At 41.8% G+C, this 22152-nt stretch overlaps 1 protein-coding gene across 1 annotated transcript in view; it reads left to right on the forward strand.

The window, feature by feature from the left end:
- The window catches only part of ASCC3 (activating signal cointegrator 1 complex subunit 3), a 238290-nt gene that overhangs the window by 139524 nt on the left and 76614 nt on the right, over positions 1 to 22152 (forward strand). Inside the window, exons 20-26 of the mRNA XM_026666607.2 lie at positions 7547 to 7723; positions 8354 to 8579; positions 10929 to 11083; positions 15245 to 15343; positions 16421 to 16589; positions 20566 to 20786; positions 21412 to 21497. Of these exons, the coding sequence (XP_026522392.2) occupies positions 7547 to 7723; positions 8354 to 8579; positions 10929 to 11083; positions 15245 to 15343; positions 16421 to 16589; positions 20566 to 20786; positions 21412 to 21497 (1133 nt within the window). The remainder of the gene's footprint in view (positions 1 to 7546; positions 7724 to 8353; positions 8580 to 10928; positions 11084 to 15244; positions 15344 to 16420; positions 16590 to 20565; positions 20787 to 21411; positions 21498 to 22152) is intronic.

Raw genomic sequence — 22152 nt, forward strand, 5'->3', positions numbered from 1 at the left:
GATCTATGTATCTTGGGTACAGTAATTTAGCACTGAGTTAAACCAGCTACATAGAGTCTGTGTGGGTGTGGGTGTCTGTGTCCCAATCTCATAAAATATATAGAGGGATGTTCATGACATTATAATGAGTACCAGAGTTTCTATTAGGAGAGGCTCCAGAAGATTTATCTTTAAATAACATTCAATAAATAAATGATAAGACACAGTTGTATCAACCAGAGCAGAAAAATATTATACGTATTTTTTTGAAATTTTGGCTGAGAGAGCAGCAAAAACCAAAGCCCATCTAGTGGGCATATTTAATTGGTAGGGAGTTTGGCAGCATGACTGCCGTACAGATAAAAATACAACTCTCTCTCTCTCACTCTCACTCTCTCTCTCTCCCTCTCTCTCTCTCTCCCCCTCTCTCTCTCCCTCTCCCACTCTCCCACTCTCCCTCTCCCTCCCTCCCTCCCCCCATTTCTCTCTCACATACACACATTAATATTCACTGGATTTGTGATTGTGCTGTGTACTAACTCTTGGATGAATAGTTAACCCTGCCAGAAACAAAAATATTGTTCTAGTTTCCAAATCAGCAGAACCTATATTCAAACATACTCTTTTACTCCTTGCTAGTTTATGTCAAAACTGGGAGAAATTTTTAAGGACAAATTTAGTGACAATCCACAAAATAAAACCAGTTGCAAATTAAAACCCTCAAAGCAACACACTTGAAAATTAACACATTTTGTTCCAAATCTGGAAATCTCAAAAGGGCCATTTCAAACTAGATTTTTAATGCACCAAATATTTTTCCTAGAGAAAGTCTTTATACCAATTTCAGTGTCTCTCTCTATATGTATGTATGTATGTATGTATGTATGTATGTATGTATGTATGTATGTATGTTAGTTATTCAGCTTTGTTTGGGTATTTTCCCACGTCATTATAGTTGTGCTTTTAAAGTTGTAGCAACGTTTTGTCAGAATCTCATCTGTCATCATCAGGCTTCTGTATAGTGTTCGTTGAACACTGATGATGGCAGATGAGATTCTACAACGCTGTGCTACAACTTTAAAAGCACAACTATAATGATGTGGGAAAATATCGAACAAAGCTGAATACCATACATATAAATATCCACGAAAACTTAAGAAAACACACACACACACACACACACACACACACACACACATATACACAATTCACCATGGAAACAGAAACCAACAACCAACTTCCCTTCCTGGACATCCTAATTTACAAAAAACCCAATGGCTCCCTAGGACACACCATCTACCGGAAAAAACACACACCAACCGCTACCTAAATGAGCAATCCCATCACCACCCTGCACAGATCAACTCCGTAGCCAAGACCCTCATCTCCAGAACCAAACGCCTAGCTGACAAAGACCACCTGAGAACAGAACTACACACCCTCACTAACGTATTAATTTCCAACCGATTCCAAAGAAACACTATCACCAATCTAATCCGAAAAGAGATACCCCCAAAAAACCAAGACACAGAACAAGACAATGATATCGCACTCTTCCCCTACATCAAAGGTACCACAGACAAAATCAGCAAAATTCTCCACAAACACAATATCAGGACAGCCTTCGGCACTGACCAAAAAATAGCCAACATCCTAGGAAGCCCCAAAGACAAGATCCAGCTAGAAAACCAAGGAGTTTATGAAGTACCATGCAACAATTGCCCAGCCACATACATTGGACAAACCAACAGGAGAATAAATGCACGCATCGCAGAACTAGTCAGGTCAGGTAAAGCCAGAAAAAACTTCCCCTGCTTCTCAGTGTTATAGAACAATCACTTGAAAACCAAATATATCTGTACATAGCTTTGAACTACTAAACTTGCTTAAAGGCGGAAGATGTTTATTTTATTTTCAGTTGGAATCTCTGTTTTCATGAAATATGATTTCATGAAATGGTTACATTTCTGAATTAAGCCCATCTATGCATGTTTGATACGCATGAGGGATCTATGTATCTTGGGTACAGTAATTTAGCACTGAGTTAAACCAGCTACATAGAGTCTGTGTGGGTGTGGGTGTCTGTGTCCCAATCTCATAAAATATATAGAGGGATGTTCATGACATTATAATGAGTACCAGAGTTTCTATTAGGAGAGGCTCCAGAAGATTTATCTTTAAATAACATTCAATAAATAAATGATAAGACACAGTTGTATCAACCAGAGCAGAAAAATATTATACGTATTTTTTTGAAATTTTGGCTGAGAGAGCAGCAAAACCAAAGCCCATCTAGTGGGCATATTTAATTGGTAGGGAGTTTGGCAGCATGACTGCCGTACAGATAAAAATACAACTCTCTCTCTCTCACTCTCACTCTCTCTCTCTCTCTCTCTCTCTCTCCCCCTCTCTCTCTCCCTCTCCCACTCTCCCCTCTCCCTCTCCCTCCCTCCCTCCCCCATTTCTCTCTCACACACACATTAATATTCACTGGATTTGTGATTGTGCTGTGTACTAACTCTTGGATGAATAGTTAACCCTGCCAGAAACAAAAATATTGTTCTAGTTTCCAAATCAGCAGAACCTATATTCAAACATACTCTTTTACTCCTTGCTAGTTTATGTCAAAACTGGGAGAAATTTTTAAGGACAAATTTAGTGACAATCCACAAAATAAAACCAGTTGCAAATTAAAACCCTCAAAGCAACACACTTGAAAATTAACACATTTTGTTCCAAATCTGGAAATCTCAAAAGGGCCATTTCAAACTAGATTTTTTAATGCACCAAATATTTTTCCTAGAGAAAGTCTTTATACCAATTTCAGTGTCTCTCTCTATATGTATGTATGTATGTATGTATGTATGTATGTATGTATGTATGTATGTATGTTAGTTATTCAGCTTTGTTTGGGTATTTTCCCACGTCATTATAGTTGTGCTTTTAAAGTTGTAGCAACGTTTTGTCAGAATCTCATCTGTCATCATCAGGCTTCTGTATAGTGTTCGTTGAACACTGATGATGGCAGATGAGATTCTGCCGAAACGTTGCTACAACTTTAAAAGCACAACTATAATGATGTGGGAAAATATCCGAACAAAGCTGAATACCATACATATAAATATCCACGAAAACTTAAGAAAACACACACACACACACACACACACACACACATATACACAATTCACCATGGAAACAGAAACCAACAACCAACTTCCCTTCCTGGACATCCTAATTTACAAAAAACCCAATGGCTCCCTAGGACACACCATCTACCGGAAAAAAACACACACCAACCGCTACCTAAATGAGCAATCCCATCACCACCCTGCACAGATCAACTCCGTAGCCAAGACCCTCATCTCCAGAACCAAACGCCTAGCTGACAAAGACCACCTGAGAACAGAACTACACACCCTCACTAACGTATTAATTTCCAACCGATTCCAAAGAAACACTATCACCAATCTAATCCGAAAAGAGATACCCCCAAAAAACCAAGACACAGAACAAGACAATGATATCGCACTCTTCCCCTACATCAAAGGTACCACAGACAAAATCAGCAAAATTCTCCACAAACACAATATCAGGACAGCCTTCGGCACTGACCAAAAAATAGCCAACATCCTAGGAAGCCCCAAAGACAAGATCCAGCTAGAAAACCAAGGAGTTTATGAAGTACCATGCAACAATTGCCCAGCCACATACATTGGACAAACCAACAGGAGAATAAATGCACGCATCGCAGAACACAAAAACGCAGTCAGAAGAGAAGAAAATACTTCCTCCCTCTTCCAGCACCTTAAAGCCACAGGAAATGAAATTAATTTCGAAGGAACCAAATTAATATCCAACACTGAACACTCCAGCAAGAGAATAATCAGGGAAGCCATCGAGATAGAGAAACACCCCCATAACATGAGTAGACGGGATGATAACTCCCACCTACCAGACATCTGGAAGGTAGCCCTCACTAACAAACAAGTCCCAGCCACGAAAACAAACACCAGACCCAAAACAACACGGGACACCACTGCCAATCCCCCTCATCAGACCCAGGCCCAAGCCCATCCTATAAATGAAGGACAACCACCATCCAGAAAACAGACCATGGCTGCTTCACCAGCTGTCGCACCCCCCGACCCCAAAACCAAACAAGCTGACACATGCCAAGAACACAGATCCAGGCCCCAAACTCGAAGCCAGACTAAAACCCAGAATGCTACATCACAGCCACCCGCTCAGGACATCACATCAGAAAACTCAGGAAATTACACCACAAGAACTCAAGAAGTTGCAACACAACAAATGACCCAGGATATCACAGCACAAGACCAAGGATACCACAGCAATAAATCTTACAAGGTCATCACACAACCCATTACCCAAGCCGTTACTACACATGAGGCTAATGGAAAAGAGATCAAAACACAAACGACCCAGGAGATTACAACGCAGGACCCAAGATACCACAACAAAAGAACTCGCAAGCCCATCACACAACCCATTACCCAAGCCATTAAAACACGAGAGGCTAATGGAAAAAAGATCACTACAAAACAAATGACCCAGGAGATTACAGCACAATATCTCCACAACAAAACTCACAAGGCCATCACACAGCCCATTATACCAACATCAGCTCCATCAACCAATCAAGAGGCAGCAGCGCAGCCAACCAGCCCAGCACACCAGCCACCGCCACCAGTATTTATAGAGAGACGGCAGCTCCGATCACACACTGCTTGCACTGACACGAAGCCGAAAGCACCAGCCTGAGGATGGCAAGTGGGACCTCACCGAAACGTCACCAAGATACTCTTAATCTTACACGGGAAAAGACCGAACACACCTAGACCTACATACCTGTACCCGTACATCCAATTTTACGCGGGAGAAAACCCGAATAACCAAAGATCCACATACAAATACCCGCAAAAGCCTCAGAAAACAAATATATATATATGTATCAGGGGGGATCTGTTTGTGCCCAGGTGTTTGCTTGCCTTGTGGTGTGGAGATTTTTTTGTTTGTTTTGTTTTTTGCCTCCACACCACTAGCCAGGCAAACACCTGGGCACAAACAGATCCCCCCTGATACCTCCAGCTCAAACACACCACAACCAGGCACCCAGATGAAACCTAGCTTCCGAATAAATGATAGCCATCCATTTACTCGGAGCTAAGCTGCACTAAAAGCCTCCAATACAGGAACACAATGTTGCCAGCCAATCAAGACAAAAAAAGCCACAAAACAGACAGAAGATATTAGAAACACCAATCAAGCAGAACACAGCAAACTCCAAGACCAATAAACACAGACCGAGACTCCCAACCAATCAGGATTAAGAAAAAAACATTCTGGCACAGCAGTAGGCTAGCCCCAAATTTAAAACTGAAACAGCTATGGAAGTCTGACTCATAGACGAGCACAATACAGAAGCCTAATGATGGCAGATGAGATTCTGCCAAAACGTTGCTACAACTTTAAAAGCACAATGATAATGACATGAGAAAATATCTGAACAAAACTAAATACCATACATGTAAGTACCCGCGAAAACTTAAGAAAACACACACACACACACACACACACACACACACACACACACACACACACACACACACACATATATATATATATATATATATATATATATATATATATATATATATATATATATATATATATATATATATATATATATATATATATGTTTTCTGAGGTTCCGGGTATTTGTATGTGGATCTTTGGTTATTCGGGTTTTCTCCGCGTAAGATTCAAAGTATCTAGGCAACGTTTGGCGAGGTCCCACTCACCATCTTCAGGCTGGTGCTTTCGACTTAGTGCCAGTGCAAGCAGTGTGTGACCGGAGCTGCCATCTCTCTGTATATACAAGTGGTGGGGGATGGTGTGCTGGGCTGGTTGGCTGTGCTGCAGCCTCTTGATTGGTTGATGGAGTTGATGTTGGTATAATGGGCTGTGTAATGGCCTTTTGTTGTAGAGATATCCTGGATCTTGTGCTGTCATCTCCTGGGTCGTTAGCCTCTTGTGTTTTAACGGCTTGGGTAATGGGTTGTGTGATGGGCTTGTGAGTTAAAAACCCAAAATGCTACATCACAGCCACCCGCTCAGGACATCACATCAGAAAACTCAAGAAATTACACCTCAAGAACTCAAGAAGTCACAACACAGCAAATGACCCAGGATATCACAGCACAAGACCAAGGATACCACAGCAATAAATCTCACAAGGTCATCACACAACCCATTACCCAAGCTGTTACTACACAGGAGGCTAATCGAAAAGAGATCAAAACACAAACGACCCAGGAGATTACAACGCAAGACCCAGGATACCACAACAAAAGAACTCATATATATATCTGTGCTAGATTTAGTTTTAATTCACTAAAATTTTGATTACTTTGTATCAATAATTGGTATATCCCGGAGTATTACAAAAAAAAGGTACCTTCTAACTGTATTTTAAGAATGAAAGAATGTGGTAGGAGATCCTTTGTTTTGATTTACTAAGATGTGTTTGGGATTTCATTGACTAGTTTTTCTTGGTTTAGAATTAACAACCACTGCAATTTCCCAAATCTGTTTTGAAATTGGATATATGGTCTGACCAGTAGGCTATGAGATTCTCCTTTCTAATAAGCAAAATTGACATGATAGAAGAACAGAATAGCTACCTCTGCTCAAGCCATTGATTGGCCTGATTGACCATTGATTTTTTTTTTCATACTAGAGCTAACATGTGCCAACATACAAAATGCAGTCATTCAGTTGTTAACAAAATTGAGTCTCTTTTAAGATGGAAAGATGCGGGGTGGAAAAAAATGCTGAAAATTATTTATTGTGAATTTTCTTCTTAGCTTTCATATTGCATAAATGGTCAGTGTTTGGGGGAAATGGCCTTCAGGTGATCCCGTCAAGTGCGAACATGTACCTTCTTTAAACAAGTTTTAGGCTAAAAACTTTTCATGAAATCAAAGAACATGTAAATTCATCTCTGTTTTGCAAGTAAGAATGAGAAATTGGAATACTATGCATAATTCAAAGTGTAGATTTGAATACATCTTTAGTTATATTAAATCTTAATCTTATTAACAGTGAAAGACTTAATATCATGAATCATAGTACTTCAGAGTTTTAAGCTAAAAACATAATATGCCCCATGCAAACTGTATAATTTTAATGAATGCATTTAAAGTTAATTCAAGTTTGCCCTAATCCAAAAAGACTAGAGGTCAGATAAAAATGGGAAATCTTATCAGGTGAAGAATAGCATGGTCAAAATATTTAATTTGTGAGGTACATTTCTATCTGTCAGTGGCAATCTTAATAAAAGGTAATGCATAATGAAATATAATTGTGTCGTTATTAAGATTGTTTCAATTAGGCTCCATTAAGTACAGCGCTGGGAGACTTGTTTTTCAGAAACTGTAGAATGTTTTAAAACACATTTATTGAGAGATAATTGACATTTAATTTGCATGTGGAAGATTTAACAAGTTGCACCAGCCTTTTCAAAGTTCATTAATTTGTATTTCAGGTGAGAGAAGAGGAAATAGAAGAGTTGGAAGCCTTGCTGAGCAATTTCTGTGAACTTGCTGCACCTGGTGGTGTGGAGAACAGTTACGGGAAAATAAATATCCTTCTGCAAACATACGTTAGCCGAGGAGAGATGGATAGCTTTTCCCTAATTTCAGATTCTGCTTATGTTGCACAGGTAAAATTTAGTTCTTCCTCCTACCATTGACTTATCTAAGATATATAGAAAGCCAGAAGTTTGTATGTTTATGTCCACATTCAATTATCAAGCAATTTAGAACTGGAAACTGGGAATGGTATTTTTTGTTTTTAAAAGCTACAGGTTTCCAACATAGGATCTTTTTTACATCGACTTTGCATCCCAAGGTACTTGTCTGCCTCTAATGAAATCCGTCAGTGCTGCAAAGAGTATGATTCTTACTGATTCTGAATATTATTTTTTAGAAGTAAGAATTATAAAATATGCCCAACGTTTATTTCAGTGGCTACCCATGTTATTTTTATTATTATTGAGTCCTCTTTCTGTTTCAAAGTGATATATCAAGATAAAAAAGGCATAGTGAACAAATGCAACCCAAATTGTTGTGTTTACTGGCAAACAAAAAAAGAATTACCTGGTGCCAACTAGCATCTGAAAATGTCATGCAGAACAAAGTTGTGTGGGAAAATGTGAAACTCCCAGTTACATCTTTCTGTTGAAGGTCCCAAATGCCAGCTAGCATTGTGACTATCTGATTCAAGCCGGTGAACATAATAGTGGCAATGGAATAGACATAATATAATGTGCTACCATTGTTTTATTTGACAGAATGCTGCACGTATTGTTCGAGCTCTTTTTGAAATATCCCTTCGTAAGCGATGGCCGGCAATGACATACCGACTACTAAATCTCAGCAAGGTTATCGACAAGCGACTGTGGGGTTGGGTCAGCCCTTTGCGGCAGTTCACTGTCCTGCCGCCACCAGTCCTTACCAAGCTGGAACAGAAGAATCTCACCATTGATAAGTTGAAGGACATGAGGAAAGATGAAATAGGTAAGATGCCAGGGGAAAATGAATGCATCTCAATATTTAACACTCTGAGGGGTCCTTATTGCTCTCTGAGCTTGCTTGTTTTCTTGCAGACGTTTCATTACCCTAACTAGGTAACATAATCAGTGCTAGTATAAGGAGTGCTGTTTGCTGTCAGTTTATATTCTGGTGTCTTGCCTGTCTGTGTGGGTGTGGGTGGTCTTCGGGATTCTTTGATTGGGCTGTTTATTAATGGATCTTTGGCTCTTTGGCAGTTTCTTGATTTGTGTATTGCTTACTTGATTGTTGACCTTGGAGTTAATATATGCTGATTCTGAGTGCTGATCAGCCCCATCAAGAGATACCAGGAATTTCAACTTTTTCCTGCAGCCCTGTCTATGTATGTTGAACTTTACAAAACATTAGTTTATTTCAGTGCTGCCCATTTTAGTTATAAAGTTCCCTGTTTTATCTGAGCTCAGAATAAAAGCTTTTGACATGAAAATAATTCATACCAGAAGTGGTATTCAGCAGGTTCTGACTAGTTCTGGAGAACCAGTAGCCGAAATTTTGAATAGTTCGGAGAACCGGCAAATACCACCTCTGACTGGCCCCGCCCCCATCTATTATCTGCCTCCCGAGTTCCAGCTGATTGGCTGGATCTTCTTTTGTTGCCCTGCACAGGAGAATGGAGCTGCAAAGCAGGTTAGTGGGGTGGGGAGGGAATGGGGTTTTACAGTATCCTTCCCCTGGAGTGGGGTGGGAATAGAGATTTTACAGTATCCTTCTCCTGCCACACCCACCAAGTAACACCACACCCACCAAGCCATGCTCACAGAACCGGTAGTAAAAAAAAATTGAATCCCACTACTGATTCATACCCCCCATATCTTCCTTTTCTTTTATAACCTACTAAGGGAACCTAGCTGAATCCTTTTCATGCAAGTATGGTGACTAAGATCTGCAGGAGACTTTGGATAATTGCCAATAGTAGAGAGACATGGGATTAGAGGGACTTACGGTTTTTGTTATCGGTTTGATGGCCTCCTTGCCAGGGTCTGGAATCCTCATGGTGTGCATCTGCTGCTCTTCTTTGGAGTTCTGTTACAAAACTGGCTCCTTTTCCCAGGGACTAAGAAGAAAATAGCAATTCTATATCTCAAAATTTTTCAATATATCCTTGCCTGGGTTGTTTTTTAGTCAAACTTAATTTACTAGCAACGCCCCTCAGAAATATTATATTTTGTGTATGTGACATAAGGTATCTTGGAATTCAAAGAATTCAATTAAAGCATCCAGCTTTTGGTAAGGTCCAATTTTATATTTAGGAAAATACATAATGGATTTTATGTCCAAGGTCCATATTTCTAAGTAAAAAAAAAGACTGGTATAAATCAAAATTGTTAAGAAGTATTTAATCAGCCACTTATCGTTTAAAAATTGTTTTCTGAGCAACAAATAAAAATTCAAGTTAAATATTATCAAGTGTCAAGATCTGTTGTACAGCAAGAATTCTCCTTTATTTGCTTCCCCATGTCGGGGAAGACTGGTCAGGATAACAGTCAGATAAAGCCTTGAAACTATGACAGACAAGTACCATATATGCCGGCGTATAAGACGACCCGGCGTATAAGACGACCCCCAACATTTCCACTCAAAATATAGTTTGTTATATACTCGCCCCTCTTCCGCACGCCTTCCACTTTTGCACTTTTTTTTTTTTTTTTGGAGGCACTTTTGTCTACCGTGGAAGCGAATCCCGTGAAGCTGAAAGGAGCAGCCAGCCTTCTCCCAGCTCCCAAGGAAGCGAGGCTCGCACCGCCCGGGCTCCGCTGAGGTATCCGGCTGGGGCTGTCAGGAGTTGTTACCGCTGGCGCGGCTCGCGGCTCCAGTCCGCGTTGCCTCGGGAAGGAAAGGCAAAAGGAACAGCCACGGCAGCGCTTTGTAATGGCAGCAGCGGCTCCTGGTTTTGCCTTTCCTTCCCGAGGCAACGCGGGACTGGAGCCGTGCGGAGCCGCGCCAGCGGTAACAACTCCTGACAGCCCCAGCCGGATACCTCAGCGGAGCTCGGGCGGTGCGAGCCTCGCTTCCTTGGGAGCTGGGAGAAGACTGGCTGCTCTTTCGGCTTCACGGGATTCGTTTCACGGTGCGCAAAGTGCCTCAGCCGCGGGCAGCTGCAGTGCTTCCCAATTACTATTTGCCGGCGTATAAGACGACCCGGCATATAAGACGACCCCCCCAATTGGAGGCATCTTTTTCAGGGCAAAAAGGTCATCTTATACACCGGCAAATACGGTAATAAAGTACCTTTGCCTTTTCTTGCTTTAGATATTTCTAACATTATTTTGTTTCAAATTTCATATTATTTTGCAGGTTATATGCTCCATCATGTAAATATTGGATTAAAGGTCAAACAGTGCGTCCACCAAATTCCCTCTATCTCAGTGGAAGCCACAATCCAGCCAATTACTCGTACTGTACTGAGAGTGAGGTTAAATATCACCCCTGATTTCAAGTGGAATGATCAGGTAAGAATACCTAGAATGTAAAGTCTGCAGGACATGTTGAGAATGTAAGCTCATCTAGATGTAACTTACAGGATATATAACAATAGGGCTTGAAGACACTGCTGTTTCTCCTTTACCTCTTAAAAACCTTCAGATATGTTCTAAATAAACAATAGAATATGTTTCTTAACTGTACTATAACTCAGCAGCTTCAGTAACCTTGGAAGTACAATGGAAATTATGGCTCCCATACTGGCTATCTTTAGCTATGCGTATTAGTTTATAATTTGTAGTCTGAATTCCATGTAGTTCAGCTTTTATAATAAGTACCGTATATACTTGAGTATAAGCCGAGTTTTTCAGACCATTTTTTGTGCTGAAAAAATCCCCTCGGCTTATACTCGAGTCAGATTCCCCTCTGAAAAAAAAATGGGCTCAGAAAACAACGCGAGCCAAGGTCGCTCGGCTCCGCTCGGCTTCTCCAACATCCGGCACTGCCCTGTTCTATGTGCCGGGCCCGGCAAGTCCGAGCAGCCAGCGCGTGGAGCAGAACGGCGCCGGAGATCGTTGGCTGCCTCTTCGCAGCACGGGAGGCCTCCCCGGCTGGCCAGCTGCTCTCCTCCTTCTCTGCCTGTTTGTTCTGTGTGACCGAGGAGGAGGAGACCGGCCGGCTAGTTGGGGAGGGTTTCTGCGCCGAGGAGGCGGCTGCTGGTGTCCGGCTTTGCTCCGCTTCTCCGATGGTCCGGCGCGGCCCTGTTCTTTACTTGGGCAGCCGGGCGCCCACAACGGCGCCCACGGCGGCAACAGGCAGTTCTGCCCGGGCTCCGCTCAGGTGTCTGGCTGGGGCTGTTGGGAGTTGCTGCCGCCGGTGCGGCCCCAGTCCCACGTCGCCTCGGGAAGGGAAAGGCAAGCGCTTTTTGCCTTTCCCTTCCGGCTGGGGCTGTTGGGAGTTGCTGCCGCCGGTGCGGCCCCAGTCCTGCGTCGCCTCGGGAAGGGAAAGGCAAGCGCTTTTGCCTTTCCTTCCCAGCTGGGGCTGTTGGGAGTTGCTGCCGCAGGTGCGGTCCTAGTCTCGCGTCGCCTCAGGAAGGGAAAGGCCACGGCTTGGAAGGCTGCCGCTGGAGCGAAGCTGCGCGCAGCCGCTGCTCTAGCATCGGATCGGGCGCGCCGGACGTTTCCGACCGAACCCCGAGCGTCGTCTTTGGCGCCCGCCCAGCGCGCGGAGCTCCCTGTACCGGGAGAAGGAAAAAGCGCCCCCGGGGTGGGGCAGGAGAGGAGCTTCTCCCGCCCGCCCCTCTTTCCGCGCCCACCGGTGTCCCGTGGGACGACCCCGCCCGCAGTCGCCGCCGCTTGAAAGAGACGGGCCGGGGTGGGTAGAAAGCGCCGGGCGCCCTTGGAGGAGAAGGTCCCGCGTTCGCCTGTCTGCCGCGGATGTCAGCGGAGCTTTGCCGCTGCTTCGTCCGGGGTCTCTGGGCAACACGTCCACCCGAGCGGGGCTTGTTGCCTCCGGCACGCAAGCAGCGCTGCCCTCGGATTCCCTGTCCGGTTGCCCCCTTTTGAGGGCGATGGCAGTAAACTGTTCCCGCAGCAGTGGCTGCTCCTCTTTCCGGCTGGGCTGGTGAGCGAGGCTTCGCAGGGCACCTTCGGCTCAGCAATTCTCTCCGCCGGAGCGGCTGGTCCCGGGAGGCCGGCCCCTCTGCCCGGAGGGGCTGGGGGAGGGTTCCGGTCCGGCCTTCCGAAGCCGTGGTCGTCCCTCTCGCTGATACGCCTGAGGCGCCCCTGGTTGCCTTGCCGGCTGGTTCCTCCACCACAGAGCGAAAGACGGGCTTCCCTCGAGGAGAGCAGGGGATGCGGGTCCTGAGGCAGCCAAGTCCCCCAAATGCTCACAGTCCCACCTGCCAGCCGGACGGTCGCCGCGCTCCCCTCTGGACTCTGCTGGCGCCTGTGCCCTCCAGAAGGCAGGAGGGTCACCCGGGTGGTTTTGTTTTTAGCAAACCTGAGAGGAGCACCAGGGTGGGGGGAAAGGGAACACGTGACTACGCAGGAGCTGTTCTGGGATTCTTTCCTGCTTCTTGTGCAATCTCACACCCCTCCCAAGAAGGGACACCCTGACCCCCATTTGGGACTTGCGCCTGACAGGGGCCTGATGGAGCCCAGAGCTTTGGAAGTCATTCATTCTTCCAGGCTGCACATGAAGGACATGAAGAGCTTCCAGGCTCTTGAGAAGGGGGGGGAGAGAGGCCAGCCTGATGAGGTCTCTGCTCCATCTGACCCTGGAGTAGTGGGGTAGTTGTGATTGCAGGGAAACCAGGCAACAAATTACAACTCTGGCCTGGCGGGTTGATTCAGACCACCCTGAAGGAGGACAGAACCCACGTGAAGTTGTGATAACATTCAGAGCCAAAAACAGCCCCCACCCTCTTCGGAGAACCCAGTAGTTCCCACCAAAGAGAGGCGAGGGTGCAAAGGCTGGTCTGAACACAGCTCAGATCTGGCTTTTAATCAGGGCCAGGGGAGCCCCCTGAAATGCAGGTCCTGGGCCGCATCCTGATACTTTCCTTGGTGCTCTGGGCAGAAGTAACTGGCCTGCTTCAGTCACAGTTCAGCAGAACACTCCACTAAGTACCCCAAGGTTTAGTGAACCATAAACCACTGTTGGCTCCAACAAGGGGACAGGCCAGGAAGAAGTAACTGGGGTTTAGTAAATCTAGAATCATTTTAATCCCAATCTAGATTGAATCCATACAGTCTTAACTCTGCGAAGCCTCGTTCACCAGCCCAGCCGGGAAAGAGGAGCAGCCGCTGCTACGGGAACAGTTTACTGCCATCGCCCTCAAAAGGGGGGCAACCGGACAGGCAATCCGAGGGCAGCGCTCGTTGCGTGCCGGAGGTGACAAGCCCCGCTCGGGTGGACGTGTTTGCCCAGAGACCCTGGACGAAGCAGCGGCAAAGCTCCGCTGACATCCGTGGGCAGACAGGCGAACGCAGGACCTTCTCCTCCAAGGGCGCCCGGCGCCTTTCTACCCACCCGGCCCGTCTCTTTCAAGCGGCGGCGACTGCGGGGCGGGGTCATCCTGCAGGGACACTGGTGGGCGCGGAAAAGGGGCGGGCGGAGAAGCTCCTCTCCCTGCCCCGCCCGGAGGTCTTCCCTTCTCCCGGTACAGGGAGCTCGCGCGGCGCTGGCGGGTGCCAAAGACGACGCTCGGGGCTCAGTCGGAACCGTCCGGTGCGCCCGATCCGATCCTAGCACAGCGGCTGCGCGCAGCTCGCTCCAGCGGCGGCCTTCCAAGCCGTGGCCTTTCCCTTCCCGAGGCGGCGGGACTGGGGCTGCACCGGCGGCAGCAACTCCCAACAGCCCCAGCCGGGAAGGGAAAGGCAAAGGCGCTTTGCCTTTCCCTTCCCGAGGCGACGGGACTGGGGCCGCACCGGCGGCAGCAACTCCCAACAGCCCCAGCCGGGAAGGGAAGGCAAAAAGCGCTTTACCTTTCCCTTCCCGAGGCGACGCAGGACTGGGGCCCCACCGGCGGTAGCGACTCCTGACTCAGGGGGCCTCCGAGGGAGGGGAAGAGAGTGACTCCTGCCTCCCGCTGTCGTCATCATCTTCTTCTTTTGGGTTAGTGAATCAATTAAACCTTTCATGATAGTGAGATCGTTTCCCAAATTAATTATTTTTATTTTTGAAATTTACCAGTAGCTGCTGCATTTCCCACCCTCGGCTTATACTCGAGTCAATAAGTTTTCCCAATTTTTTTTGTGTAAAATTAGGTGCCTCGGCTTATATTCGGGTCGACTTATACTCGAGTATATACGGTATATAAGAAAATGAACCTATTTGTCCTCTTGTGGGTGAGGGCATATAAGTAGAAATAAGACCCCTTTCTTTCTATATTATAAGGGTTAAAATGTACCTCATGATGCTTTGGTCAGTAAACTCTCTTTCATGTATCAAAATGATTTGTTCACAGATTTAGTATGACCTATTCCTCAGCCTCAGGATATTTTATTATTGACATGGTTGATTGTTGATTGTTTTTGTCATTTTAACTAGCCTCACAAAGGAAAAGAATATCAGACTCATTATTTAGATGAATGGGGTGCCATATGAGCCTAGTGAAATAAATAAATAAAATGAGGAAATTTTAAGAGAACACATATATAACATTGCTTATTTACTTTGCCTCATAGGTGCATGGAACAGGTGGAGAGCCCTGGTGGATTTGGGTCGAAGATCCCACCAATGATCACATTTATCATTCAGAATATTTTATTATTCAAAAAAAGCAGGTAAATTTTATGAGCTAGTTTCCTAAACACTCTTATATTTCATATTTATTTTTATTTATTTATTTACAGTGCTTTGAAAAAAAATAGAAAAGAAACAACCCCATACATACTATATCACACTAAAATACTAAGTAAGAAAAAAATTAAAAATATACCTTATATATTTTATACTTATTAATAGTTATTGGTTTACTAATTATTATACTAGTATAACATGATTGTACAAAATGGTATTGTAAAATATCACAAAACATCCACCGTAGTAATGTACATTTCTGCATCATGGCAGGAGTAGCCAACACTTCAGCAGCTGCCTTAAGATACAATAGTAAAAAAAACTGGAATCTCCAATAAAGCCCCAACAGTGGGTTCATGTCCTTTAAAATGATAAATGGTATAAAGAGATCTGAGAGTCTTTTGTACATGTTTTATCTATCTCAGAAATATCCACTATAAAAATTCTTAAGCTTCTGATAGAGATATATAATAGATTTTAATTGTATCATGATTTTAATTGTGTCATGACAGCAATTCAGCACCCAAAGTGTCTCGTTCATATTGATCCATTAGAACAGGCTATCCCCAATCCCCACTCCGCCATTTGGAACCACTCGCACATGAAATTCCATTTGCACAAGCAGCAGGCACATGCACTCGCTGCTTGTGCAAATGGAGCTGCTTGCGGCATGCCTGCCACTCACACAGAATCATTCCTTCTTCCATCTACCACCGGGCCGCCAAGCCAGAAAGATTGGGAGCTGCTGCATTAGAAATGCCTAAGTTGAAGATACCGCCACTGTTATGAATTAGGAAGACCAAATTCAATTTGGTCAATCTTTAAGACAATCATACATAACAGTAGATTCAAAGCCATGATTCATCTTCCGGCCAAATTGTTCACCAATTTTTTAAAGCAGAATTTTTTCGCAGTATTTATGAGTCTCATTATCAAAACTGAGGCTACTTTTTTCCTTACCCGTGTTTCATTTCCTTATTTATAATACATCTATATAATAAAATAGACTATCACGTTAACCACTTGAGGAGAAAATAATTGTTCATTTTTTTCAACCTTAGGTCATTGCAAAAGAAACTCAACTGTTAGTATTTACAATCCCAATTTTTGAACCATTGCCCTCTCAATACTATATCCGGGCTGTCTCTGACAGATGGCTAGGAGCTGAGGCTGTGTGCATTATTAATTTCCAGCATCTGATTCTGCCAGAGAGACATCCACCTCATACAGGTAACATTGTATCAAGAACTGCATTCCTGCATAATTATAAAGAATTTATTTCTTGAATTGTTTACAAGTATTAAACATTGGAGTGTTGGGTTTTTTTACTTCTACTTGTAGTTTAGATTTTCATTGACTCTCCACAGCAGTGAGCTCTATCATGGATGAATATATGTATCTACTAATATATACATCTTATAAATCTGACCAATTGCCCAAGCTGACTAATTCAATGTGATTTTTTTAAAATGGGGGACAGCATCTCTTAAGCCTATTGTATTGGCTCATACCTCACAGCATTTTTCTGAAATAACTCTTATGAGATCATTGATTTGTAGCCCAAATGGGAAAAGAGTGAGGCTGTTATTTTTTAATAGCTTTATTTTCTTTCTTTGCTTAATGATGCCTTAGAACTAAGAATTTACTTTACATTGTACCATTTTTCTACAGTCTCTCGTTTACATAGAAACAGGTGGTGCATGGGCTTTTTGCATTAAAAACAGTGGCACGTGAACTTGTTCACCAAAGACCTATATACCAGTATGGCTATTGTTGTGATGACCTTTATTATCATTAAGCCTAGCTCATTTGCAATTCAGCTTAGAGAATGCTTTCAGAAATATTCATCTCATGTGATATGTGCAGGGTTCTTTTTAAGCATGTATAAATTCATATGTGTATCTGCTGTGTTTGGCATTGTTGCTCTGTATCTAATCTGTCTGGCTAAACATGTGTACCTATTTATCTAATTGACTGATCAATGAATACTATTCAAAAGAAGCAAAAAAACATTTACACATCAGCAAATAGGAGACTTTGAGGATTTATGGTAATTGACTGCTGTTCCCATCTGGTTCCTCTGAAACAATGAGGTGTAGAGAGGTCCTGCTAGACAAAGATAAAGAAAAAGGACTCCCCCCACCCCGACAGATCCCAAGAAATCAGAGCATTAACAGGGGATGATGAAAGAGTTCTAAAGTATCTATGAAAACTATGTTAAGAATATCAAGGCTTGAACCTCCACAAATTTTATGGCTCTCCAGCCATACCTTACTGCAAAGCATCCTGAAAGGGGTACTGAAATCTTGAGCCAAACCAAACTTCAAAGAAAGCATCTGTGTAACAGAATCGTCACAGTTCTCTGCTAATTTAATAAGAGTCAGGCTATATACATGCTCCAACCTCTGTATGCCAAACTTTTCAAGTGTTTGACGAAGAAAGACCTCCAAATGTAATACTGGAAAAATACTTTTTTAAAAAAAATTCTAGTTATTATTAAAAACTTAACAAAAAGATGTAGGTGCATATGGTTCTGGTTGAATCTGTATGGTTTTATATGTTAATGTGTCATGTCTCTTGTTGCATAATCTTAATTAACCACCTTTACTCAAAATTGCCCTTTGAATTTTCCCCTGTGGCAGAAATATCACATTGAAATTACTAGCAGTGCTACTATTACTGTTATTGTATTTTAATACCATCTTTCCAGGGTTTTAAATATAATTTCTAACACTTTAATTTGGCCCTCCCTGAAAGTTGACAACTAGTTGGAGCTATGCGTGCGATGTGTTGTTGGTTCACAAAGGCAACTATATTCAAACCTGACTGAAAGTTGCTTTAAAGGCCAGGCATATAATAATCCAATCTAAATGTATGGTATAATGGTATTATTTACCACAGCAACATTGCTTTCTTTAAGCTGACAAATTGGCTATTGAAGGACACCAATCTGCATAATTGACCCTTTGTGGAATATATAGTTTGTTATCTATTTGTTTTGGTCACCACAATGTAAAAAAGATGTTGAGACTCTAGAAAGAATGCAGAGAAAAGCAACAGAGATGATTAAGCAACTGGAGGCTAAAACATATGAAGAACTGTTGCTAGAACTGGGTATGTCTAGTCTGATGAAAAGAAGGACTAGGGGTGACATGATAGCAGTGTTCCAATATCTCAGGGGCTGCCACAAAGAAGAGGGAGTCAAGCTATTCTCCAAAGCACCTGAGGGCAGGACAAGAAGCAATGGGTGGAAACTAATCAAGGAGAGAAGCAACTTAGAACTAAGGAGAAATTTCCTGACAGAACAATTAATTAGTGGAACAACTTGCCTCCAGAGGTTGTGAAGGGTCAACACTGGAAGTTTTTAAGAAGAGATTGGATAACCATTTGTCTGAAGTGGTGTAGGGTTCCCTGCCTAAGCAGGGGTTGGACTAGAAGACCTCCAAGGTCCCTTTGAACTGTTATTCTAGTCTATCCATTTCCAGTCTTTAGCTAGGACAAAAGATTTTTTTTACCCATAAAAGCCCTGGTCAGGCACTGTCCTCACATATAAATCCAAACAGAAGGATGGTGAGTTCTTTACCTCTCTTAACAGTCCTAATAAGGTAACTGAAGAATTGTTCTCCATAAATCCTGTGCACACTTCAAAAATGCTTACGGTACATTTCCATGTATTCCAAAGTACTTCTTCATGGTCATTTCCAAAGCATGTTCCTCTTTTTGGAGTTTGGGTTGGATTTTGGTCCCTTTCATAAAAAGAAGTAGATCTTCCATTCAGAGAAGAGGCATATCATCTGTTTATTTTTATGATAAGTATATTTTGCGTTTTGTTGTATGGTCTGATAAATGTGGTTGACTTAATAAGATTAAATGAAAGAGATGGTAAAATCTGTCCTTGTGTCATTCTTGATTAAAGTACTTAAAATTTTACAATTTTTATAAATATATGCATCATATCTAAGAAGCTGGATCAGTGTAAAAATTAAATTGATCCTGCTTTTCAAGTATGATATTGTATTGGAATAATAACTCAGGAAATTAAAAAAAATATCTAAAACAAATTTCCCATTTTATGTTCTATTTAATTAAATAGGCCTTCGGTATTAGTAGAATACTATAAAGCCAACACAAAGGCAAAATAAAATCAAATAAACAGATTAATAGCTACTAAATAAAATGTCTAAGAAAAATAAGGTATTTCATTTATATAATTTTTAATTCCAGAACTGCCTGTATTATTCTCTCTTCAAACACCTCAAAAATGCACACACATCCTCTTCTCTTGTATGCATGTAGTAGAAACAACCAGAAAGAAGAAGAAAACTTGATAGCAATAGCACTTAGACTTACATACCACTTCGTAGTGCTTTACAGCCCTCTCTTTTACAGAGTCGTCATATTGCCCCCAACAATCTGGTTCCTCATGTTAATGATATACTTGGGCAGAAAGAATAACCTTGAGGAACAAGAGAAAAAACTTACATGTCTGAATGTGTTCCTCCCAAACATTTTTTTAAAAAAATCTTTGTGAGAACTAGGGAATGTCTTGTCTTACACTTCTGTTCCAACTACAATTTTCTTTGATTTGACTGTTATCTTGATAATGGCTCTTCCTCTTGTTCATCAAGGTTATTCTTTCTGCCCATTACAGATGGGCATTGCTAATTACTTAAGCAGTGAAGAGGAGGAGGAGTACTGGTAAGGAAAGAAAATTGTGGAGAAATGAGGGTACAGTAAAAAATAATTGAAGGAAAGAAAAGAGAGAGAAAACTTTACATTAAAATTTACAACATAAGCAGCCCTTCCCAAGCAATAGCTAATCTGCAAAAGTATCTCAGGTTTGGAGATCTGGAGAAGTCTCACTTCCCCATTTTTCACTTTCAACTCAGTATTGACTCCTGGCAACTTCCTGGACAATCCCCTGCAATGTTCTTAACAAGATTTTGGAAGTGTTTGCCATTGCCTGCTTCCTTATATTGAGAATCCCAAGGTTACTCAGCTATCTTTGTGCCTGAGGCAGGACTAGAATTCATAGTCTCCCAGTTTTTAATTTGATGCCTTTCACCACACCACCAAACTGGCTTTCAAGAATGAATTAAGCTAGAAAATTATATCTTCACGTTCATGTATATGAATCCTTGTATGATGTTTATTGGGATTTTCATAAATGTTTTGTATTAATTAATATTTATTATTCAAATTTTAGAGTTACTGGACCTCCAGCCTTTACCCATCACAGCTTTAGGACATCCCAAATATGAAGCTCTCTACAAATTTACTCATTTCAACCCAGTTCAGACTCAGATATTCTATACATTATATCACACTGATAGTAATGTACTACTTGGAGCTCCTACTGGTTCAGGAAAGACAGTTGCAGCAGAATTAGCTATCTTCAGAATTTTCAATAATTATCCCACTACAAAGGTTTGCAATACATTTTTTTTTTCTGAGAAATGTTTGATTTCTGTAATATGGTTTTCATAAGGACTAAATGTATCTGATAAATGGACTTCAATATTACATGAGGCTTACTTTTTATCTGAGGTTGTAGGTTTAACGAAAAATTCCAGAGTGAAAAAACCCTGCTTAAAATGAAGGATGGGGGAATGCTTTCTATTAAAAATAAAATTATATGACTGTTGGAATTTGTCGCTCTTTTACAATATTTCTATATTCCATAAGCTGAAACTGTTCTCTGGGTAGTTCACAGATGAGTATGAACGTGAAATAGAAAGACAGGCATGAAATCCAGATAGCTAAAATATGTTAGGGGGAAAAAGTACTGCAAAAATAAATACAAATGTGTTAAAAGTAGGCTTTCTAGACAATAAAAGATTTACCTGGTATCAGAAAAGCAGTTTTTATACTTTAATTTCACTTGGATTTAATTGCTTTGAAGAATGCAATAACATTTTCAATATTATCAGTTGTAGTTTAATATCAGTAATAGTGAAGCTTTAAATACAGGCCCTGAAATCTAAATGAATAATTACTATTTATTGTAGTGATTTTGTATACTTTAATCTGCTTCTCTTGACTTGTTTTATAGGCAGTATATATTGCACCCCTTAAAGCACTGGTACGGGAAAGAATTGAAGACTGGAAAATTAGGATTGAAGAAAAGCTTGGTAAAAAGTAAGCTTTTAAAAAGAATTTACATAACCAACAGAGATGGGAAGGTTTATTTTCTTGATACCTGCTTGCTGCAATCTTGAAAACTTTCACCTAATACATAAATATTGACATGTGTAGATTTAATATATTTATGAATATTCTTCACCATAATATCACAAACTGTCCATGAAATCTGATAACTCTTTTCTTAAGAATATTTCTTCCTTAATATATGTAGGTATATGAGTCTAGTTTAATAAAAGCTCTCTGTGTTATTGATTTAGCCTCTGTTTAAAATCTGTACATGAAACAGTTCAAAATATTTCTAGATATTTTGCATTTTGCTGTCGCTTTGAAAAAATATTTCTGTGCATCATGACTTGGATAGAAAATTAGGCAAACTTTTCTCTCCTAGAGCATGGATTTTCTTTAACCTCTGTGTTGCCATCTTTCCCTCCTAATTACAGCCTAGGACTTGCCTGTGAAAGGAATTATATTAATTAGGATGGCAACACACTCCTCTTTTGGGGAGTGGGGGTGGAATATGTATAAGAAGTAAACACAATATCAGGAATGTTGTTGTGGTGTCACCCTTATGTTCAAAGAGAATACTGTTATTCCTCATGTGCCTGTTAACGTTCAGGACTAAATCACCATATACAAAGTGATAAAAGTG

Source organism: Notechis scutatus, chromosome 1, assembly GCF_049901735.1.
Source record: "Notechis scutatus isolate UNSWTSFEM ecotype Mainland chromosome 1, rNotScu1.2, whole genome shotgun sequence".
Classification (NCBI taxonomy): Eukaryota; Metazoa; Chordata; class Lepidosauria; order Squamata; family Elapidae; genus Notechis; species Notechis scutatus.